A 24,738-nucleotide genomic window follows, 5' to 3' on the forward strand; every position below is an offset into this window, starting at 1 on the left:
AAAAGCTGGGCGTGGTGTCATATGCCCCTAATCCCCGTACTTGGGAGGCTCATGCAAGAGAATTACAGGTTTGAGGTCAGCCTCAGCAACCCAGTGAGGCCCTCTGCAACTGAGTGTGACCGTGTTTCAAAATAGAAAGTAAATAAGGCCGGGGGTATAGCTTGGAGATAGAATTCCACCAGACCCCATCCCCAGTATCAAATAAGAAGAAGAAAATAAAATAAAATAAAAGGGAGAGAAGACGGCCCAAGGAGGAAGTAGAGCATGTGATATCAGAAGGTAGAGTCGGTGAGGAAGGGAACCTGCCCTGCTGACTCCTTGACTATTGTCCAATGAGTCTGGTTTTAGACTTCTGGCTTCTACAACTATAAGAGAATAATTCTGTAGGTTTTATTGCTATTGTTGTTTGTTTGGTTTTTGGTACAGGGAATTGAACCCAAGAGCATTCTACCTCCGAGCTAAACACCCAGCCCCTTTTTTTGAAACAGGGTCTCATGACATTGCTCTGGTTCTCCCTAAGTTGATGAGGTTGGCCTCAAACCTGTGATCCTCTTGTCTCAGCCTCCCAAGTACTGGGATTACAGGTGTGCACCACTGTGCCTGAATTTTCTGTGTTGTTTTAAGCCTCTGTATTTGTGGCAATTTTTCACAGCAGCCAAAGGGACAGATAAAGAGTGTTACTGTAAGAACTGAATGGGATGATGTATGTATTCTGGTGCTCGGAACCAAAGAACTGCTCAATAAATTCTTATCCTCACTAACGTGGCTTCCAGCATCACTCAGCAGTCTCTCAGCTGGATGAAAGGAAAGGTTTTGCGACGTGGAGAGGCGCAGAGGGCTGCTCCTGCCCTCCCTTTTCAAATTGAAGCAAACTTCTTCTGTCACTCCAGCCATCCCTTTGTAAACGATGTGGCCCTGACTTCCCGTCCTCGTTATTTGTTGAGTTTTTCTTAGCCCGGAGAGGAGTTTGGATGTTTGATTGTGGCTTAGGAAGCTCATCATTCCACAGATCCAGGGAGGGCAGGAGAAGTGGCTGAGCTGATAGTAGACAATATCCAGCACGGGTTTCTATAGCAATCCGCCCCGTCCTCTTGCTCTGTCTCTGGGCACTGAAGATGACTGAGGTGAGGGGTGGCCATGACTGGTTGCTATAGTAACAGCCCTGTGGTGGAGGGTTGACCCCCAGGGAGAGGGAGGAACCGAAGAGAGGGCTCTGGGTCAGTGCTTCCTGTACACGAATGTGTAGATGACTCTCCCTGGAATTTATTCAAATATGGATTCTGACTCAGCAGGTCTGGGGCAGGGCCCGTGAATCTGCATTCCCGATGAGCTCCCAGGTGGTGATGGGGCAGCTGGTCCATGGACCACATTTTGAATAGCTAGGCCTCAGGGAGCATCATGACCCAAGCCAGGTGAATTCTATTATCATGTTAAAAGGGGACTTGGGATCAGATATGAGGGAGCCTCCCGAGGGGGCAGAGGCTCCGCAGACACTGGAGGGGATGGGCTGCTGGTGATGCCGAGCTGCAGAGACACTGTAGCTTTTATCATGGAGGGCGAGTCCTTCTCTTGCTGGGATTCTTGGTTAGTTTTCCAACATTCCTATGCGGTCTTTCAGTCCCGGGTAGTTCCTTCTGAATCAAGTACCCTCCTATTGTCTGAAGAGTATTTTGAATTACTTACAGCATTTAGTATCATTCTGAAAATAAAAACACTTTAAAAATGCACCACCTGTAATCCCAGTATTTGGGAGGCTGAGGTGGGAGAACTGAAGGTTTGAGGGCAGCCTCAGCAACTCAGTGAGACCCTGTTTCAAAATAAAAAATAAAATGGGGTTGTGACTGTAGCTCGGAGGCAGAATGCCCCTGGGGGTGGGAGAGTGGGAAAGAGAAGGAGAAGGAAAAGAGAATCTCTGCTCTTGAGGACCTTTCTGGGGTCTGCAGCCTTCCCACCCACCCTGACTGTCAAGGATTTGTGGCCTTGACAATCATGTGAGCCAATTCTGGGAACCAAATCTGTGCAGATGTGAACAGAACCTTAGTCCGGGCAATAGGATATGTGTGTTCATAGATCAATTTAGATTATCTACCTACATACCTACCTACTGATTTATGAATTGGGAATCAACTGATCCATTCATCTGTCTATCTATATTTATTTACCTATCTATCTACCTACCTATATATTGATCTTTTATATCATCCATCTTTATCAACTTGTCGATATGTCATCTATCAATCATCTAGCTATCTACTTGTTTACTTACCTATCCATGGACCTATCTCCATGCCTCACATCCTGTGGGTTCTGCTCCCTGGATAATGAGCTAATGAGCGTGCCCCTGCAATGAATTTTAATTGGACGCACCCTCCCCGTGCACTGAGTCTCCGCCCCTTCACCATCTCACTCTCTTGGCAGAGGCAGGCAGGAGGCTCGGGGTGGGATCACATGGAGGACCACTTCCCCATGCCCTGAGTGTGCAGCGATGGGGCTTGAGAACCAAGAAACAAAGGCATTCTGAGCAGGGCCCCGTGCTTTCAGGAACAAGCAAGCCACTTTGAGCCCAAGGACACGTGTGAAAGTCAGCTCCAATTACGGTGATGCCACAAATTGCCTGAAATGGGGCAGGTGCACAGGCCCTGGCGGAGGTGATTTCTGTTGATGGCGCCCGTAGCACCTCTCTGGCCTTCTTGTCACACGTTCGGAGGAGGGTGACAGAGGCTGAGGAGTTGTAAACAGAGGTAAAGCACGGCCGTGTGAGGCAGAGCGAAAACATAGATGAACACAGCAGTGTCCACCTTGACCACAAACAGCTGCACACCCCGGCCCTCGTCTTCCCTCCCACCCACAGGATGAGAATCTTTCTCCTCCTCCCCACGCTGCCGCCCCAGGGACGTGGTGCCCTCACCTCTCCCTGCGGGCCCATCATATGGATGCCTCCTATCTTTCCCATCAGCTTTTAAGCGCTCAACACGCTCCTGTCGCCCACAATCTAAATAGGCCAGAGCCAACCCGTAAGAACGCACGCTCCTCCTGTAGTACCTGCCTCAAGATTCCATCTACTTCTCTACCTTTGGGGATCTCAGAATTGGGCCTCTGGGAAGCCGACAAAATGTAGCCCCCACCCCACACTTGTCCCATCACCTTGCAACAAACCAAGGCAAACCTGGCGGCTCAAAACAAAGAAAGTACCCCTTCAGGGCTCTGGATGCTGCTGGAGCCCAGAGTGTCATGATGTCAGCAGGGCCACGCCCCGGGGGGCTCTGGGCCTCTAGCCTTCCTTGACTTGTGGCACTGGCACTGCAGTCTCTTTCTCTGTCTGCACATCTTCCTCCTCTATGGGTAGCAAATTTCTCTGCCTTGAAGGACATTTGTTATTCCATTTAGAGCCCCTCAGATAAGCCAGGATAATCTGCCTATGTTAAGATCCTTAACTGTGATCCTTCAAAACCACATTTTGAAGACCCACCCTCCCTCCCTTCCTTCCTTCCTTCCTTCTTTCTTTTCTATTAAACCCATGCAATGGACTGAAAAGAAATTACTTTCCTTTTCTGTAATAGCCACACTGCAAGTCACAGCCAAACATGTATAATTACCAGCTTTGAGTACTGACCCCACCATCTAAATGTTTAGAATGGGGGTTTCTGGGATACAGTAGCCATGCTGACTTTTTTGGGGGTCCTAACTTCTCTTTTAATATCTAAAACAGGGGATTTCATAAGAGTAGGTGCTAACTAAAGGTTGGGTTAAATTGATAGTCTTCCCGAGACGATTGGACCCAGGCTCTGGACCCAGACAGCCTTGGGTTTTAGTCTTGGTGCTACGAGGCCACTGGGCCAATGGTCAAATGCCAGCAAGTCGCATGGCAGTGAGTGCTAGGTTCCACTCTGGAAGTGGGTAATGTGTGTCTGGCAGGCTTGCCTGGCACACGGAAGGTGCCCCGTGAGTTACAGCTGCTCCGGGCCTCTGAGAAACGGCACCTGAACTAGCAGTGGACTGGTTGTGTAAGGCCCGAGGAACAAATGTTGGATTAGGAGTGGGAGCTCTAGAGAGCAGATCTTTGCTCCCTGTATGAAAGACTAAGGAGCCTCGGCCCTCAGAAGCTGGGACTGTGAGCTCTGTGGCCTCGGGGGTGGGGGCCTTGGCTGGACAGGCCCCTGGGGAGGAGATTCAAACATACGAAAAGTCCCTCTCAACCCTAAGACCCTAGCACACTCAATCTGGAGGATTGCTAATTCTTAATATATATACAGACTCATTTTAAGATGAGATAATTGTATTATTTTCCTCACCATCTCCTGATTCTCATTATTCTTTTCAGTCTTTCCGCATTGCTGTCGGGGTGAATGTGCTAATGTGGAAATCTGTCCATCTTTTGAAAGTGCACATTTCTTAGCCTGGCTTCTCTCTCATGGGCCTTAGTCTCTTCTGTACCTGCTTCGCACCAACATGCTTGGCTCACTGCAAACCACCAGCCATTTCCAGAACATTCTCTCTCTCTCTCTCCTCTGCTGTTGCTGCTTTCCTCTTTCCACCTTCTCCTTCCAGTAAAGCCCTACTTATCTCTCGAGATCTCCATCAGATGTCACTGTCTCTGGGCAGTGTACCAAAGAGCTCCCAACGCCTCACACAATATGGTTAGCCATTCAGCCCCTTGACCCTCTGCAGCGCTCTGCACAGTTCTGTGCACACTACTATTTTTTTTTTTTAATAGTAGTGGGGATTGAATCCAGAGCAGTTCTAAATCCTGAGCCAGTGCTTGTCCTATTTTATTTTTTTATTTATTTTTATTTATTTATTTTTATTTATTTATTTTTGGGTGGTACTGGGGTTCCTGGAAGCCCTTCTACCTCCAGGCTACACTCCCAGACCTATTTTTACATTTTTATTTGGAAACAGGGTCTCCTAAGCCAGCGCACGCGGCTGGCTTCGAACCTGCACGATCCTCCTGTCTCTGCCTCCCAAGCGCGGGGATTACAAGCGTGCGCCACCACGCCCGGCTATTTTTTTTATTTTGAAACAGGGTCTTGCTAAGTTGCTAAGGCTGGCCTTGAACCCATGATCCTCCTGTCTCAGCTGCCCAAATACTGGGATTATAGGCATGCACCACTGTGCCTGGCCCTGCGCACTACGATTTATATAGTATTATCACCATAATTTATGTCTTCACCATCACTCAACTACATCGAGGAACACCAGTTATTCCTATTTCACCCTTAAAACTTGCACATGGCAGCACTTTTCAGGTGGTCATTATTCGAGCCATACTTCATGTTAATTTTCTGGTCTGTTATTTTTTCCTCTTTGGACCGCTGGCTCTATGGGGACAGAGATATACTCTGCGTTTGGCTCTATCTGTGTGTGTGTGTGTGTGTGTGTGTGTGTGTGTGTGTGTGTTGCTGGGGATTGAACCCAGAGGTGTATTCTACCTCTGAGCTACATGCCCAGTCCTATTTTATTTTGCTTTTAATTTTTATTTTTGGCAGTACTGGGGATGGAACCTAGTGGAATTCTACCTCTGAGCCACACCCCCAGTCCTATTTTTTTTATTCTTTATTTTGAAACAGGGTCTCACTGAGTTGCAGAGGGCCTTGCTAAGTAGCTGAGGCTGTTTGCAAATTGTGATCCTCCTGTCTCAGCCTCCCAAATGCTGGGATTACAAGCGTGCGCTGCCACACCCGGCTTTTTTTTTTTTTTTTTAATTTTAAAACTGAGTCTCACTAGGTTGCCGACAGTCTCTAAGTTGCTGAGGCTGGTTCTGAACCCGCGCTTCTCATCTCAGCCTCCCAAGTGCTGTGATTACAGGCATATGCCACCATGCCTGGCTGTTCGGTTATATCTTACAGGTCCTCAGTCAACTTCCTTTGAGTGAACGGACAGCTGTTAAATGAGCGGGAGGTATGCTTGCAATCTGTGAATGTGCTTAGCTTAGATTCTGGTGCACTTCCCACTTTACTCTGGGGCATAATCCACTGAAATAGTAAAATGATAAAAATAGCAAACCGTGGCTCGTTTCCAGATACATTAAGGGTAGGAATTCCACATAATTAAGATTTAACGAGAACCAGGCTTGGGTAAAAACTGGGTTAAAAGTTAGGCCTATGACTCTGCCAAGGGCCCAGAATAAATCTCACTGGCCTTCAAAGCCTCTGGACTCTGGGAAAGATAGAAAGGGGACGGAAGCAACGGGCCGACGTCGGGAGCCTGGTCCTCCCTGGTACGGATGCCCCCGTCCCTGCTCGGCCATCGCAACAAACCTGGTGCGTGAAGAGGGGCTGGCACAGCGGCACCAGCCAAAAGGCTACGGAACAATCTACAAGGCTGCGCTGGTTCCAGAACAGGCGAACCCACACACCAATGGGTGTTAAAGTTGTTCCTCGTGCTTTTGAGTTTGTGGGTAATGAGGGCAGACTTAGGATTTGCACGGTTCAAAACCTGTTTGCAGCCTCTCCTAATGAGACTTAATGTGTTTTAGCTCAATCAGCTCAACTTAAAGAATTCAATCGAACAAATCGCTACTGAGCTCTCGCCACTTAGGCCACAGAAACCAAATCTTTTGCAGGCCTAAAAGGCGCGCAGGAGTTGACTGAGCCCAGGCTGGATGTCATCTCCTACCACTCCAGCCATCCATTCTGCTCCAGCCGCCCTGCCGGTCCCTGTACCTGCAAAATTCGCTCCTCCCCAGGGCCTTTGTGCTTATAGCTACCCTCGGATGTCCACATGGTTCGTTCCCTTCTTCAGGTCTCTGCTCAAGTGCTTCCTCCGAGAAGCCTTCCCTGATCGCCCTACCCAAAACACCTCTTATCATTTGCTCCTGGTTCGAGTACCTATTTAATTTCTCCATATACCACTTTTCCGTACCTGGGATTTTATTATTTATACATTTGTTCCTTTGGTAGATTATAAGCTCTATGAGAGTGAGCATTTTGCCTGGCCTGGGGCAGATGTTCCATAAATATCTACTTATAGGATGGCTGAATGAGTAAATAAGAACTGCTATGTGCCGGCTTCTACCCTTGGTGATACCACAGAGGCCCTAGGGAAAAGTACAAGCAAAGAAGCTATTCTGCTTCCCTCTGCAGAGCTTTATGATAAGAAATTCAGCGCCCATGAGACGTAGAGGTCGGCACCAGCACTCGAGGTGCTGGGCTGGGAGACGCTGTCCTGAGTCCAGAAGGAGGAGGAAAGGGTTCCTAAAACGTCTGCAGGCAAGCTGAGCACGTGGCACATGCTTGTAATCCCAGTGCTTGGGAGGCTGAGACAGGTGGATCAAAGGTTTAAGGCCAGCCGCAGCAACTTACTGAGGCTCTCTGCAACTTAGCGAGACCCTAGGTCAAAATAAAAAATGAAATAGAGATGGGGGATAGAGATCAGTGGTAGAACGCCCCTGCGTTCAATTCCTAGTAACACATACACACGCACACGCACGCATGCAGAAGAAATTCAGGGCAGTTTGGCAGAATTCCATGTACACTGGAACAGGAATCCTTGTGTCGTTGTGGAGAAGAACCTGAAAAATGATAAGCACACGAAAGGGGAGAGCCACTTGGGGCAGGCTGAACACTTAACTGGTCCCCTATTTACTGGCCATCTCCTTAGAGCATCTCTGTTGAGTTCATGGAGAAGGCAAGGATTTCAAACCTGGTCCCCGGTGTCCAATCTAGCAAGGATGTCGAATGGAGCCACGCAGGCCTGACTTTCCAGGGTAACTCTAATTGCAAAAAGTCTGAGTGCCTTGGTTATACCCGCAGACTTGAAGCTCCTGGTGTCTCATTAGTGGATGGGGCCAAAAGTGGCCACGAGGAGGGAGACAGAGGACTGGGCTGCAAGGTTGACCCTGACAAGTGACTCATGAGGTGCTTTTGCAAAGTGCTCTGGAGGCCGAAGCAGGTGGCACCTCTGGGGAGGAGCTGCAGAGGTCGTGAACGCTGCGGCTGGTGTTGGTGTTTCCACCAGCTGGGTTTGGGCCTGTCCACTTCACGGCTTCCTTTTCCATGCAGAAAAATGTTCCTTCCACAAGAATTGATGGTGTCTAAGGGACTGGACGGCAGTGTGGCAGGGGACTGCCAAGGGGCTCACTCCGGCCTTGCGCTTTGAACTCGGCAGTGAGGAGAAAAGGCAGCTTGGGAAGGCATCCGCCATCTTTCACCAGCTTCTCTCTCGGCCTAAATTCCTGGGCAGGCCTGAGCCTGACAGGATGAATCTTGGCTGAGTGCCTCACACTGGTAAGAAAGATTCAAGGAAGCCTGAGCAGAAGATCTATCTCTATATATTTTTGTACACAGGGAAAATATAACACAGAGTAAGAATTTTAAATCTAGAATTGTAAATGAGCAAAGCACAGCCACCAAATAAACACCTCCCAGGCCGTGGAGTCCTCGTCCTCTCTAGACTTGGTCAAGTGCCTGTGGGGGAACTTCGTACCCAGAACAAGGTCAAACTTGCTTTCTGATGAGGTTGGGGGGCTCTTCGTTCTAGAAGCAGTGTGGTCCAGGAAGATGGGTGGGGACTTCCCAGGGTTCAGTCACTCACTACGTGACTTAGGGCCAATCTCTCTCGTGGCTTTTTTAGAGTCAGTCTCTTGAGATGGGAGAAGCAACCCTGGCTCATCTTCCTGCCTCCCAACTTTGCTGTGAGAGGAGAGGAAGATGTAATCATGAAAGATGCCTGGAGCCATCACCGGCTGGCTCCAAGAGACGCTCGTCTTGACAGTGTTGGGAGAAACCTGCAGGCCGGGTGGGCACCACACCCTCTTGTACTTCCCATGAGGCCTTGCTTCTTGGAAAAGTATAAGAACAACTGGGTATACTTCCTCCCTGGTTTCTCATGCAGTTTCCTTCCTTCCTTCCTTCCTCCCTCCTCCCCTCCCTCCTCCCCTCCCTCCCTCCCTCCCTTCAATTGGAGATGAAACCCAGGACATTCTCCCTCTGAGTTAAACCACCAGCCCTTTTTATTCATTTGGAAACAGGATCTCGCTAAGTCACTGAGAGCCTCACTGCATTTTTGAGGATGGACTCCAATGTGTAATCCTCCTGTCTCAGCCTCTCAAGTCCTGGGATTACAGGCATGTGCCACCACACCGGGCTCCTTCTGAAATTTCTTGCTCACGTTGGCCATCAGAGGCCCCATGGATCAACCCCTCAGCTGCTCTTCTCTAAACCCACTACTTTTTTTATATTCACTTCCTCTCCATGGATGTTTCAGTTGTGCTACTGTGGGTAGTTTTAAAAGAACGGCAATTCACCAACTGGAAACAACCCAAATGACCGGAAACCTGGGAGCCGTTAAGCAAATTACGGTACATACAAAAGGTGGAAGAATTTGCAGTCATTAAAAATGATGTGCGTGACTGTTAGGGCGCAGTGCTAGGAGATGCTTATGGTGTGCTATTAAGTGAAATAAAAAAGATATAAAGTTATATATGTACAGTATAACTATGTTCAAAACCCTCTCTGTTGGTATTAAAAAAGGATAAGAAAATACACTGAATACTAATTTTGGCTACCTCTGGGGCATCAGGATTGTAGGTAATTTTAATCTTTCTCCTTATATTTTTCTATTTTCTAAAATTGAAAAAAATGAGCATGTATACCTTTTCAGGAAAAAGAAAAGAAAACCCATGACTGTATAAAAATGTGAGTCTGTGGCACATCGTGTTGTAAAGAAGATGCAGTCCACAAAGAGGGCAAACTCGAAGGAGGAGAGGACAGATTAAATCAATAAAAGCCTCAGAAAACTAGCCAGGCAGAGGCTTTGTTTGTGAAGTCAGACTTTGAAGAATGCAGAATCAACTCAGAACTGGGTCCACTGAGCTGGTCTGCAGATGCACTGCCCGGGCCACTTCTCGTAACATGAGAGACCAGCCATGTGCTGGCTGCTCTCAAAATCACTATTTCTTAAAGGATAGAGGAAGGAGGAAGAGGAGGAAGAGAAGGAGAAGGGAGAGCAGCAGCAGCAGCAGCAGCAGCAGCAGCAGCAGCAGCAGCAGCAGCAGCAGCAGCAGCAACTCAGCACATGGGCAAATGTTTCCAAAGTGGGCCTTGCTCAGAGGATGCGCTCTCTGCAGGCCTCTGCTCTGGGGCACTCGGGTTCCCCATGGCCAGCTCTCAGTTTGCACTGGGTAGCTTTGAGGGCTCCTTTTTGCAAATGTTCTTCTTACATTTTTCTGTTTTGTGGTACTGGGGTTCCTGGAAGCCCTTCTACCTCCAGGCTACACTCCCAGACCCATTTTTTAATATTTTTATTTGGAAACAGGGTCTCTTAAGCCAGCGAGGCTGGCTTCGAACCTGCGCGATCCTCCTGTCTCCGCCTCCCAAGCGTGGGGATTACAAGCATGCATCGCCTAGCCCGGCATTCTTACATTTTTTTAAAAAGATCTTTTTCCTTCCTGAGTGTTCACAGAGTTTGAAACTCCAAACACAGAGCGTGAGAGGGGCTGCCAGTTTCAGGCAAATGAGAACAAGCCTCAGCTCCTGGGAGGCCAATGTGACTTCCCTTGGGACCACTCAAGGGAAGGGAGGAGGCTCACTGGTGACATGTATCCCTGGGGGATGTAGAGGACCCCGCTCTATCCCAGGGGCTTGATATCTCTCTCTGGGAATCTCGCAGAAGCTTCTAGCAGCTTCCCACAGTCCTCCTGCTCCATCCCCGCTGCCTGACCCCAGCTGATCTTTCCTGGTACCACCCACTGGTACCAGCCCCCCGCCAGCTGCCAGGGAGAATGAGGGGTGATCAAGGCCCGGTCCCTGTTGTGACCAGCTCCAAGTCTGGCAGCAGAGGCAGACAGGGAAGCCAACACATCAGGCTGGAGCAGCAGTGGGGCCCTGGGAGGTGCTCATGAGGAAAGAGGACCACTCTAGAATCACAGCGCCAGGATACGATGTCCTCACAGCGCCAGGATGCGATGTCCAGCCCAGCCGCTTGCTGACTTAGCCCTGTGACCTTGGGCAAGTCCTTGAGCGGCTTGCTTTTCTCATTTGCAAACCAGGCAGGGGAGCAGTATCTCTGAGGGGGGCTGGGATGTTTAAGGGCAGAATCTGGAAACGCTCTTGCCCCGGGGCCTGGCACAGGATGGTGCCCACCAGCTGTCACAGTTATTCACCAAATTCCACATAGAGAACAGAGGCAGCCTCCTCCCGCCAAAGGGGCGGGTCCACTCAGTCTCCTTGGCAGAATTATTTTGCACGTACTTTTCCACCTTTAACCCTAACCCTGTGGGCTGTCAAAGGCCCCAAGGCCCCAAGGACACCCTCTGGCCACAGTCCTCCCCCCACACTTCCAACTCAAGGATAATATTCTAAACATGTAACTACCAGTCAGACCAGGCACCAACCAACTCCTGGGACATCTGTGCACACAGGGCGCCCTGGAGGCCCCCACAGAGCTGGGTGCCAAGCTCAGCTACAGGATGAGGGACATCGTGGGGACAGAGCGCTTGAGGAGTTTAGCAGCACAGTATTTAAACAACTGGTTAAACAGCTACGCCCCTGCGGAGGTTTAAGCCAGTCCCTAGACTAACCCTGCTGGGCTGGTGCATGTCCTTGACACCCCTGTGCCTTGACATTTCCTCCTAGAGAGACCTCCTGGGGTCCTGGCACTCAGCACCAAAATGTCCCGGTGAAGGCAGTGAGTTCTGAAGCCAGGCTGCAAGGTGTGAGCCCCTGTACCCTCGTGTCTGTGGCCTGAAACCTTGAGCAAATCTCCTCTTTTCCCCCCATCTACAAAATGGGGATGACAATCAGAATTCCTGCATCAGCGTGAGGGACACGTGGCTTAATTCATATCAAGTACTTAGAATGGAGCCTCATACTTATAAGAGTTTTTTTTGGGGGGGGCACTGGGGACTGAACCTAGAGGCATTCTACCTCCAAGCTATACCCCCAATCCCGATTTTATTTCTTACTTGAAAAATAGGGTTGCCAGGTGTGGTGGCACACGCTTGTAATCCCAGCATTTGGGAGACTGAGACAGGAGGATCATGGTTCGCGGACAGCTTCAGCTACTTAGTGAGGCCCTCTGCAACTTAGTGAGACCCTGTTTCAAAATAAAGAATAAGAAATAGGGCAGGGGGTTAAGCTCGGAGGTCAAATGCCCCTGGGTTCCATCCTCAGAGCCCCCCCCCCCAAAAAAAAAAAAGAAAAACAGGGTCTCACAAGGTTGCCGAGAGCCCTGCTAAGTTGCTGAGGCTGGCTTTGGACCTGCAAGCCTCCTGTCTCAGCCTCCCAAATGCTGGGATCACTAGCGTGTGCCCCTACGCCCGGCTCCATATAAGAATTTGATGAACATCTACTGCTAATACACTTACAGGTGGTACTTAGTGCGTGTATGAATAAAGGAGCGAATAATTGCCACAAATGTTTACTAATAAGAAAAGTGGTAAGGAATTTTAAGTAAAATAAAAAACAGAAAGCTCAAACAATAGTTTGGTAAAGATTTAAGAGGCGGGGTCTTCATGGAGGTAGAATGAGAACAGGCTGGCTGTAGGTGAACAGGGAGAAGGAGAGGCCGCTCAGCAGGCACAAAGTGCCCCCTGGTTAGGCAGGAGGATGGTGTCCAATTGCACAACACGGAGACTGTAGTCAATAGTAATGCTTTATAGGCTGGGTGTGGTGGCGCATGCCTGTAATCCCAGTACTTGGGAGGCTGAGACAGGAGGATCACAGGTTTGAGGCCAGCTTCAACGACTAAACACTCTGCAAATTAGTGAGACCCTTTTCAAGAAAGAGAAATAAATAAAATAGGGCTGGGGGTATGTAGCTGAGAGGCAGAACGTCCCTGGATTCCATACTCCCCCACAAAAGTATTGTGCATTTCAAATTTGCTTAAAGAGAGGATTTTTATGTTCTCATGCTGAAGAAATGACAAATATTTGAGATGATCGACATGCTAATTAGCCTGATCGAGCCATTCCACAGTGCATACATGTAAGGAAACATTAGATCATGCCACCGACTATGTGTTATTACTCGTTAAAATAATAAAAATGAAACTTGCAGATTCTATGTCTACCTATATGGAAATTTGTTTAAGAAGCTAAGAAGCTTCCTAAAGGTTTTTAAAAGTTGTCCAATCAGATGAAGTGACTTATTTTCATTGTTTGATATATATTAGCAATATCTGTTGAGGCCTCAAATAGAGAAAAAACTAGAAGGCAAAAGAAAGAGGGAGGAGAAGCATATTAAGTATACTAAACAAGAGCGCCCTTGGCCGCAGGCCTGCTTTTCGTGCTAATGGAGATGGAACCCCAGGCATGTTCCATCTCAGAGCTACACCCAGCCCTTTATTTTTAATTTTGAAACAGGATCTCATTAAGTTGCGAAGGGCTTCACTAAGTTCTCGAGGCTGTCTTCAAACCAGCGACCCTCCTTTCTCGACCTCCTAAGTACTGGGATTACAGGTGTGCACCACTGCACCCGGTTGGCTTTGAGATTTTAACCTTCACAGGGAATCCCTATGCCCAGCGTCCTTCCCATCCCCTGGGCGTGGCGTTGATGGGGAAAGAGCTCAGGACTCAAGCCTCTTGCCTTTGCAGCCCAGCTCTGCCCCCAGCTAGCGGCGACACCCAGGAAGCGGCACCACCTCTGAACCTGTGCTCCTCATCAGCAAGATCGGGGGAGCAACGGCGGAAAATGATGCCAATAGACGCATACGATTCTTGGGAGCACTTCCAAGAGAGTCCGGCCTACTATAAATAAATAGCAGAACTTAATGGTCATAGTGACAGCTGCTATAATAAACTCAACTCTAGCTGGGCGCAGTGGCGCGTGCCTGTAGTCCCAGGACTTGGGAGGCTGAGACAAAAGGGAGGCAGGTTCCAGGCCAGCCTCAGCAACCTAGCAAGAACCCTCGGCAACCTGGTGAGACACTGTTTCAAAATAAGAAGTAAAATAGGGCTGGGGTGTAGCTTGGAGATAGAATGTCCCTGGGTACAATCCCTGGTACAAATGAGAAAGAGAGAGAGAGAGAGAGAGGGAGGAGGGGGGAGAGAGAGAGAGAGAGAGAGAGAGAGAGAGGAGGGGGGGAGAGAGAGAGAGAGAGAGAGAGAGAGAGAGAGAGAGGAGGGGGAGAGAGAGAGAGAGAGAGAGAGAGAGAGAGAGAGAGGAGGGGGGGAGAGAGAGAGAGAGAGGAGGGGGAGAGAGAGAGAGAGAGAGAGAGAGAGAGAGAGAGAGAGAGAGGAGAGAGAGCTCTAAGGTGGTCCAAGCATGGGGACACGGCTTGTGTTTCTGTAGAAGAGCGGACTCCTGGTCCCTCCAGTGGCTCCTCTGTGCTGCTTTTTGGGGTCTGGCTTCCTGAGCTCTTTTCCTCAAGGGGCACCGGCTGCACCGAGTCTCTGGCTCAGCACTGTGCCCCTGAGTTTCTGTGATGACGCACACGCGCCGTCCGTGCCGTCCATCACAAGAACCACCGGCCCAGCGTGTGTGGCTCTCGAGCATTTGACGTGAGGCTAGTGAGACTGAGGAATCAAAGTTTTTTGTTCTTTATTTTAACACCATTTAAATTGAAATAGCCACGTGTGGCTAGTGGTCACTGCACTGGACAGGGCGGCTCTAGGTCCTTCGTCTTTGTGTCGTGAAAGTAAGGTTTTCCTTCCTTTTCTCAGAAAATAGAGAAGCTGGTGTTAGATTGGATCAGATGGCTGCGGCAGCCAGTTCAGTGGGATTCAGAAAAGGCAGGCTGAGATACTGAAACAAACCAGTGTGGTGCATGTTATCGGTCAGACGGAGTGTGTGTGTGCGTGTGCGTGTGCGTGTGCGTGTGTGTGTGTGTGTGTATGTGTGTGTGTCTGTGTGTGTGTCTGTGTATGTGCTCCTGTGCTGAGTGGCGGCTGCGTGATAAACCAAAGGCAGGCAGTGTTCCATGGCTCTGAAGTGCTGAAACTCCAGCTGTGCCTGGATGCTCTCCCCAGGGACCACACCTGTCACCTCCCACCCCGCCTCCCCTCACAGGCTCTTCCCTAAATTGCCATCAGAGCCTTGTAAGCAGAGCCGGGCCACCTTGTTAGGCTACGCGTGATCATCAAATTTGTCTGCTCCAGCGGTCCCCGGTGGCGGCTGCTTCCAGGCCCGAGAGCGCTGTAGGCCGGCCATGCCTGGCCTTGGGGACCCCTTCATTTTGGTAAACTACAGGGGTTCCTGGGGTAAGGAGAGCTGAGGTTCTGTGAGGCTGGATCTGGCCCCCAAAGAGTGTCTGGGAAATGTTTACTAGGCAGTTATTAGGAGCTCGGCTCTACCAGGAAGACAGAAGGCACCACAGGTGCTTTTCCCTTGCTGTTATGTAACTTAAAAATGGAAGCTGGTGCGTGTGTGTGGGGTAAGGACAAATACACAGAAACACTAGAACAAACGCCTTATTATTCACAGCGCTGTCCAAGGACGGCAGCAGCACCTGGAGCTTGTTAGACATGAAGACCCAGGCTCCGCCTTTGGGCCTAATGAATAGAATTTACATGCTGTTGTTTTGTGTTTTTTTTTCAGTACTAAGGATGGAACCCAGGGGCATTCTACCTCTGAGCTACACCACCGGCCCTATTTTTTATTCTTTATTTTGAAACAGGGTCTCACTGAGTTGCAAAGGCCTCACTAAGTAGCTGAGGCTGTCCTTGAACCGTGATCTTCCTGTCCCAGCCTCCCAAATGCTGGGATTACAAGCGTGCGCCACCACGCCCGGCTAGAATCTACCTGTTAACAAGATCCATTCTCGCCTGAGAGGCCCTGTTATCATACACAGCCAGGTACTATATACCACAGGATAATAATGGCCTTTATTTATAAATAGCCTGATGTGTGCTGAGTTTTAGGTACTTTATATTAACATATAATAGTTCTATAACAGCCCTCTGGAGGAGGGTCTCTGATCATCTTCTATTATTCAGATGAGGAGACTCAGAGTGTGTAATTTACTAGTTCAAGGTCATACAGGTAATGAGTGTTAGAGCCAGGATATTAACCCAGGTGGTCCCCAAAACTTATTCCTCCTATCTAAGGAACACATGATGGATACATGTATTGAAATATTGCATTCCCTCCCACATACAGATAGAATTATTCTTCATCAATTTTTTAAATCCGGAGATATAATTAACGTGCTATGAAGATCCTTCATTTCCGAATAGTATTTTTGTACCAAGCAGCAATTTAGGGTCAAAGATTTAATGTTCTCACCGTGGATGAGGGCGCTTCTAGCTCGCAAAATGGAGGTGGGGAGGAAGCTGAAGTCTGAGGGTATGGTGCCTCACACATGTCGATGGGCACAGAGTGATGCTCATCAAGGTGCAGCGCCTTCCAGCACCTTCCCTTCGCCTTTACAACGACTCCCCTGCCTTATAGGTGCCCCCCTGAGCCCTTCAGTGCTCACAGGAGGAAGTCCTGAGAGTTCAGCGGCACTTCCTTCCTGCCAGGTCTTTCTTTTGGGCAAGGTCTCCCTTCTCCGTTCTCAAGCCCTCTTGCCCACACGGGTGCCTGTTCTGTTTCCGTGGCACACGGCTGCCTTCTCTTAGTCACCCAGCATCATTCACGCCTGCCCAAATGCGCACAGACCACGGCAACCTACTTTGCCTTGCGGGATCTCAGGGTCTCGGCTGCACAATGGGAAGGGGTGAGGCTAGCTCCTGCCTCAAGGGTGCTGCTGCAAGGACCGTGTCATTACTATGATCAAGTATGGACAGCGGGCCGGTCACATAGTAAGTGCTAATCAAAACCTCCCACAGCATCTAAGCAGGGTCAATCTGTACTGTGAGCGATTTCGTTTTTATTTTTACTTTTTGTATGCATCGCATTTTGTTTAATACATGTATTTGTTTTTGTCCTACAAATACTCATGCAGATTATTTAAAAAATCTTGGGATTAGAGATGAGGTTTTCATTTTTCTTCTCCCCCCCGCCACGTAGTGCTAGTACCCAGGGGCATTCTACCTGGAGCTACACCCTGAGACATATTTGATTTTTTATTTTATTTATTTTTTTATTCAACAAATGTTTTAACAGTATTCCAGGCACTATTTTAGGAACCCGGGACACAACAATGAAAGCCAGAATTAGCCAATATTCCTTCTTTATAAACCTCAAATTATCTGCCCTTAGATTATTAAATAGGAGATGTATGTGAAAGTTTGCAATAAAATATGACATATGCCTATAAGAGATTCTATGCCATTAATAAATGATTTTTTATTTTGAAACAGGGTCTTGCGAGGTTGCTAAGAGTCTCGCTAAATTGCTCTAACCTGTGAGTCTCCTGTCTGAGCCTCCCAAGTACTGAGATGACAGGTGTGTGCCACCATACCTGGCTAAGCTGGGGCCTTCCAACATTATTATTTTTTCTAAAACTATCATCCCAGGACAGCACAAGGGCCTCCTGAATCTGAGCATAGCCCAGGGTTCGAATCCAAGGGCACAGGTCCTAGTTCTCCAACTTGGGAGAACTTAACTTGGGCAAGTTAATCAATTCCAGGTACGTTTGATGAATATACTTACCTTACCTCATGCAAAACAACATAGTATTTTGAATTTCCACTCTAGTTCATTTTTAAAAAAAGAAAGTAAAATCCACAACCAGGTCAGCAGATTTTTCTGGAATGAGCCAAAGAGTACTTTCAACGTTGGGGACCTTAAAGTCTCTGTCACGATGAATCAACTCTGCCACCATAGAACAGCAGCCATAAATAGCAGGCAAACAAATGGGTATGGTCATGTTCCCATAAAACTTTATGTGTAAAAACAGGCAATCAGCCAGATCTGGCCTTTAGGAATTATTTGCTAATCTCTGCATTACATTGACTTAATGGCCTATTCCCGCACTGTAACTTGCAGTTTAAACATCAGATTAGAATAATTTTTACCCTGGCCAGATGAAGCTAGTTGTGGCAATGTTGAAGTTACAAGTGGATCGTGTCTTAAAATCTTATTTCTCAAGTCAGTTATCTTGAACTTCAATGCTTTTTTTTTTTTTTCTCTTAGAAACCACCTATATGATGGCTGGATTCCGGACCAGTCCATAAAACATACAGTCCTGCAGGACATAGGGCTGGTCTTCTCACTCAAGCATGTTCCTGTTCATTCTGGAACTCTGAATTTCTGCAGACTCACCAGCCCTGGGCTGGGTCTTTTGGGGGTGCTTCAAAATGAGCTAAGTCCCTCTGGAAGAGGAGGAGGTAGCACCCTTCACATGGGAAAAGGCATCAGAAACCCTGCTCGGTTGCCAGGAACTAGTCTTCTCTCTGCTCCTTCTGGCTGTTGAGGCTCCCAGGGTGTTGGCTTGGGGCGTCCTTATGTTGGGCACCATTTTGGTCCTCAGCTGTGAGGTGTAAGCCAAGCAGCTACACTTGTGTAGCTAATAATGGTCAAAAGAATTGAACTGTGCAAATGACGCACTTGTGTCTTATTAAAAACAAAGCAAAGCCAGGCGTGGTGGCGCACGCTTGTAATGCCCGCACTTGGGAGGCGGAGACGCCAGCCTCACTGGCTTAAGAGACCGTTTCCAAATAAAAATATAAAAATAGGTCTGGGAGTGTAGCCCGGGGGTTTCCAGGAATCCCAGTACCACCCAAACAAACAAACAACCCCCACCCCCAAAACAAAAAACCCAACAACAACAACAACAACAAAACAAAGCAAAACACACAGGGCATGATGGCGCACGCTTGTAATCCCAGCATTTGAGAGGCTGAGACAGGAGGATCACGGTTTGCAGCCAGCCTCGGCTACTTAGTGAGGCCCTCTGCAACTTAGAGAGACCCTGTTACAAAATAAAGAATAAAAAATAGGGCTGGGGGTATAGCTTAGAGGTAGAATGCTCCTGGGTTCCATATCCCCAGTACTGCAAACAAAACTATCAAAACAAACAAACAAACAAACAAAAATCAAAGCAAAACAAAACAGTAAACTTGAAGAGTGTAGCAGACTTTTGTCACCATTTTGTTTCCCAGAAATGACATTACTGTGTGAAGAATTTCCTATGAGTCTATACTTCTCCAGGGCAGAAATCCACTTTCCCAGACTCTTGCAAGGGTACAGATGTGAATTTGGAAGCAAGTAGTGTGACACAGGGGATGTGGAGCTGATAAGGGCAGTGACAAAGGCATTCAGGGAAAATGGTGTAGAGGCCTTTGTGCCCAGTCCTGGTGCTAGGCAGGCTCTGCTGAGCAGCCCGGAGGTGTAAGTTGGGCATTGCTGCAGGTGTATGACCTGGAAGCCTCGCCTTCTGGCTTCAATGACTCCCAGAGTCTTCTTAAGTGCTGCTAAATATTTAGTCTCATGGAGCTATCCAAGGTCACACGTGGCCCAGCAAGACACTAGACATTCCTTTTGGTTGGCATCCTTGTAGCAGTCCACCCAGCCCTCAAGGGACATCTGCTACCTGGGGGACACTGGGGGACATCAAGGAGATGAGGCCCACCAGGGTAGTTGAGGAAGCTACCCTGGTTTACAAATGCCAGTATCTCCTATAACAGCTCTGTAGGATTAGCTTCTGAGGTCCCTTCAAAGAACATAGCCAGTTGTAAGAATGGATGGATTCAGTGAAGCCCAAAACTGTGGAACTTTATCAATTATCTCTGGTTCTACCAGGCCAGATGTAATTTACCAATCTGGGCTCATTCGCAGTGTAAGCAATGTTGCCTAGTAACACTGCAATTTTTTTTTTTTATCAGGTTTCCAGGGGAACAGAGCTGGAGAATTAACCCAAGGTCAAGCTCTCATGCAGAGGTGGAAAGGACCTGTTAACCTGCCGCCCACACTGGCCTCCCAGACGTTTTCCTTCTCTTGAACAATCAAAGTAGGTTCAACTTTTGCAACTAGGCATCCTGACAGGTAGCCTGCTTATAGGGGAGGCTACCTCCTATCACTTGCTTTCTGATATGAGTTTCTTGGTGGAAAAGAAGGGGCTAGAGTTATAACTAGCTTTCTGGATGTTTTGCGTAAGCCTGGACATGTCCCTGAAAGTATGCAGAAACTTAAATCTCAGTCATCACACAGGCTACAGAAGAAATGACCTTAAGAAGGGGTGTATCGGGGTGACCTTTTGGTGGACCGAATATTATGGAAGATGTATTTGGGTGCCGTTAATTTCTAATGCTTAATTCTGTTTGCGTTATTAACTCTGTTTCTTCAAGTGTAAGCTCTTCCATTTGTTAAGACCATTTGGTTTCACACCCTTAATTTTCCTCCGACAGCTGGCGACTGACTGTTTACTCCTGCTTGTGGCTAAGATTCCCCTGGTGGACATTCTGCCACATCGACTTGTACATCCTGCTTGCAAAACGGGCGAGGGCAGCTACTGCCTATATATAAATTCTGATTTGTGCCAGGTGTGGTGCTGACTGTCTCAGCTCTGATACCTAATTTACTGCTTATGCCAGTCCCATGAAGATGGTCTTTTCTCATTTTAAATGACAAAAAAGGCCAGCTCTTTTTAATTTTTATATTTTAAACAGCGTCTCAGTTACTGAGAACTTTGCTAAATTGCTGGGGCTGGCCTTCAACCTACGACCCTCCTGTCTCAGCCTCTTAAATACTGAGATTACAGGCATGCACCTCTATACCCAGATTTTTGCTTGGGGAACATGGGCCTTTCACGGGGGATGTTTGCATGTGAAAATATGCGCAGGCTGCCTGCTGATTTGGACTGGATAGTGAGAGTTCCCGATAACCCCTGGTACATTAACTCCACGCTGGACTGACATACGGATGCTAACTGGGGATTAAAAGAAAAAAAAACAGGAAGCAACCTCTGTCTGGCCCTTGCTCCATCATCTTTTCTTAACTGAAAGCTGAGAGACATGGTTTTGTAAGGAAGCCCAATTAGGTCCAATCCATCCTGGCAGAAACAAAGCCCACTGAGCTTTTCAGAACCACTTGGAGCCAAGTGCCAGCAAGGAGGACGGTGCTGAGCCCGAGTGGAGAGCTGGTCAGCTGCGTGCCGATAACAGCTGCAATGACATTAATTAAAACTCACACTCACTGAGCACTTAAAGGTGCTGAACATGGGTCAGTCAATTCCATTCTCCAATAGCCCCATGAAGTTTACTCTTTGTATCCTTGTTTTGCAAATGAAGAAACCAAAGCACAGAGAGGTTGAGGCACTTTCCCAAGAACCTCCAGCTTTTAGTGGGAAGAGCTTGGATTTGAGTTCAGGAGGTCTGGACCACAGAACCTGCTCCCCTGACCGCTCTTTAGGATAAACAGGGGTCTCTCCTATAGTAGAAGAGCAAATAAAGCCCGTGCTGAGCCTAGAGTCTGATTCTGCAGATGCTGTGGGCAGAGGATCTAGGAATCTGTTGCTAAAGGAAGAGGAGAGGGAGGGGACACCTCCAGGCAGCCACCCCTCCTGAAAACTCACATTTTCTTTCTTTCTTTCTTTCTTTCTTTCTTTCTTTCTTTCTTTCTTTCTTTCTTTCTTCCTTCCTTCCTTCCCTTTTCTTTTTCTTTTTCTTTTTCTTTTTCTTTTTCTTTTTCTTTTTCTTTTTTATGTGGTACTGGGGATGGAACTCAGAAGCATGCAGGGATTACAAGCATGCCCCCCCCCCCATCTCTGAAAGGGTCAACCTGTCCCTAGAGAACCCTGGTATTTTCATCTGGCAGGAAGCCTTGGGGTCATCTTAATCCAGCCCTCTGGGGGACAGAAGGGGAGGCCCAGGCCCAGGCAAGTGGAGGCACAGAGCTGTAGACCAGGCCCCTCCAAAGCCCCTCAGTTTCTCCCTCCCTCAGAGCAGCCCATCCTCCTGTACACCTGAGGCCCCTCCTTGGATGAACAGCTGCTTCTGGGTGCCTGGGGCAGTCACGCGGAAAGGAAGGTAGAGACCACTCCCACCCAAAGAGGTGGCTTGCTCTGAAGTTGCCTTTGCAAGAAAGCCAGCTGCACCCCAAAGACCCCGACCCCTCTGGTTCGCAGACCCCATCCTTTTACCCAGGCTGTCTTACCCTGAACTATCGCAGTCCTGAGTAAACCTACTCCCAAGAGCCCTTGCTCTTAGACACCTGCTCAGGGCACCAGGTCTCCATCTGGACCCCTCCAGCACATTTTGGGATGTGGAGTTTCTTGCTTAAGGCACCCTTCCCCTCCTGGGTGCTAAGTCCTGCCCGGAGGTGGCACCCACCCGCTACAAGGCTGTGTCAGCCGGGAAGCTTCTCTTTGGCCGCCGAGGCAGGGCAGGTCTTACCTCTCTACCTGCAGGTTGACTTTGGAAGGCTCCACGTTGGGGTTTTCCCACTCCATCTGCGGGCAGTGCATGAAGTAGCAGAGGGTGTACAGGGCCTCGGGCTCCCAGTAGAGCGCCCCCTGCTTGTGGTGCAGGGGCGTGCCGTTGCCATGGTGCTTGGCATTGAGGGGCTGCAGGTGGTGCATGGCGCGGGACACCAGGTCACCTGTGGATAGAGGCGAGATTTCAGATGCTCACGGAGAAGCTGTAATCAGAAGAGATTCTGATTCTCGGGATTGCTCCTCACTTGAAGTGGTCCCGTGGGGTCACACATCAGGTAGAGAGAACATTTGTTCATCACGTGACTGGCAGGGCGTACCGGATCTGGGCTGCTGGACTGCTGCAGCGCGCCCTTCTGCCACACCAGGTTCCTAAGGAGGCACAGGCAGCCCTGGGTGCCGGCTTCTGTCTACTGCCTCGCTGGATTGGTGACACACCCTCTGTCACATATTATGTTGTGGCCAATTCTGTCTGCGTGCAGACGCAAGACCAGGCTATAGTCTCTCCTCTAGTGTAATGGCTGTGCTGTTCATTCTGTCCAGAACATTCTCCCTTTCCTTCTCCAGGCTAATGCCTACTGATTGTCCAGGAGTCCTTTTACATGCTAAATCCTCCAGGAAACCATCCTGGAATCATCCTCTTCCCTACTTGGTTATCACACTGTACTTTCTAGACCAAGGCTCTGGGGGGCTGTCTTAGAATGACCTTGTCCCTACGGGTGTGGTGGCGCATGCCCGTAATCCCAGTACTTGGGAGGCTGAGACAGGAAGATTGCAAGTTTGAGGCCAGCCTTGGCAACTTAGTGAGACCCTGTTTCCAAATTAAAAAACAGGGCTGCTGTGTAGCTCAAAGGTAGGATGCCCTTGGATTCAATTCCCAGCATCAACAGACAAAAACCAAGAATGACCTTGCTCCTTGTCAGTCCTTCTTGATAACACCAACTACTCACCATGAAAAAGACAGTCCTAAGCACTTTAATTCATACCTGTAAAGCAGGTACCTTGATAAACCCACTTTATAAACGAGGAGATGGAGGCCCAGCGAGGTTCAATAACTTTTCAAGGTCACCTAGCTGTAAGCGGCCAGGTCAGGATCGGAGCCCAGGGATTCTGGGTCTGGAATCGAGGCCTCCAGCCCTGTTCGACATGAACAAACCTCTCTCTTGCTTTTTCAGAGGGAAACCTGGCTTCTTAATCCAACCAAAGCTTTGTACTCTCGGGTTGGCTGCGCGGGTGTGGGGCTGGCAGGGCCTGAAGCCCTGACTCTTGGCTAAACTTGAATCCTTTGCACGCCCCCTCCTGAGTGTAGCTGTATGGAAGTAGCACCTTTGCCATTATTTACTTCATTTTAAACAGCCACTTTGTTTTATTTAAATAGATCTATCTAAAAAGGAAAATTATGTCACTCTCATAAAATGAGGAATCAGTATCCCTTGCCATAAATAGAAGGTTGCTATAAAAATAAATCTGATGAATTCAGAACAGGGTAATTTGTTTCTGACTCAATCGGCCCTGCTCTCTTTTGTTAACATAATAAATGTTAGAGCGGAGGGAGGGGTGGAGCTGGCTAGCAAATGGCTATTTTCCTCTTAAAGTAATTAGGATGAAATGAAGAGAACCACTCCATGGTCAATGTCATTCAATGCCTCTTCCCACTTAGAATCATCCCCTGCACAGCTAGGACGGCCGCACACTTTGGGAGACACTTGTCTACGATACCTGTGATAGTTACTTTTATCTGCCAACTTGCCTGAGCTGTGGGTCTCAGTTGTTTGGTCAGGCAAGAATCTATACATTGCTATGAGGATTTTTTTAAGGTGCAATTAACATTGAAATCGGTCGACTTTGAATATTGCATATTACTAATGTGGGCGGGCTTATTCCATCAGTTGGAGGCCTTAAGAGAAAAGAATGAAATTCCCCACTTAAAAGAAGAAACTCTGCCTTCAGGCTGCTACATCTACTGTGTGTGTGTGTGTGTGTGTGTGTGTGTGTGTGTGTGTGTGTGCTTACTGGGGATTGAACCTAGGGGCATTCTGCCTCTGAGCTACAGCCCCAACCTTATCTTATTTTTATTTTGAAACAGAGTCTCACTAAGTTGCAGAGGGCCTCACTAAGTTGCTGAGTCTGGCCACAAACCTACAATCCTCCTGTTTCTGTCTCCCAAGTACTGGGGTTACAGGCCTGTGCTACCACACCCAGCTTTATATTAACTCTTCCTGGAATGTCTAGCCTGCTGATCTGCTTTGCAAATTTTGGACTTGCAACCCCATGACCAAGTAGTTGAATTTCAACAAGATAGTGTGTATGTGCATATGTGCATGTAGAGAGACAGACAGACACAATGAACTGAGTGTGTGTGTGTGTGTGTGTGTGTGTGTGTGTGTGGTTGCTTCTCTGCACCTCTCAGAATCTGACCATACCTAGCCCAAAGCCTGCCTTTTCTCTCTCTTGTGTTGCTTTTGTGTTTCTGGACCGGCTAAGAGAATATCTTTACCTTATGCCTCCCCACCCTGTCTCCACCATCCAGCTAAGAGCCGGCCTTCA

At 48.4% G+C, this 24,738-nt stretch overlaps 1 protein-coding gene across 2 annotated transcripts in view; it reads right to left on the bottom strand.

Moving 5' to 3' along the window:
* Nucleotides 1–24,738, bottom strand: part of ABTB3 (ankyrin repeat and BTB domain containing 3) — a gene marked incomplete at both ends in the record, with an annotated part of 299,674 nt that overhangs the window by 87,167 nt on the left and 187,769 nt on the right. For both annotated transcript variants that reach the window (XM_080705135.1, XM_080705134.1), the window contains one exon: nt 22,154–22,358. In XM_080705135.1, coding sequence (XP_080561261.1) covers nt 22,154–22,358 — 205 coding nt within the window. The remainder of the gene's footprint in view (nt 1–22,153; nt 22,359–24,738) is intronic.

The sequence above is a fragment of the Muscardinus avellanarius genome (genome assembly GCF_963383645.1).
Source record: "Muscardinus avellanarius genome assembly, chromosome: 11".
In the NCBI taxonomy this organism is placed as follows: Eukaryota; Metazoa; Chordata; class Mammalia; order Rodentia; family Gliridae; genus Muscardinus; species Muscardinus avellanarius.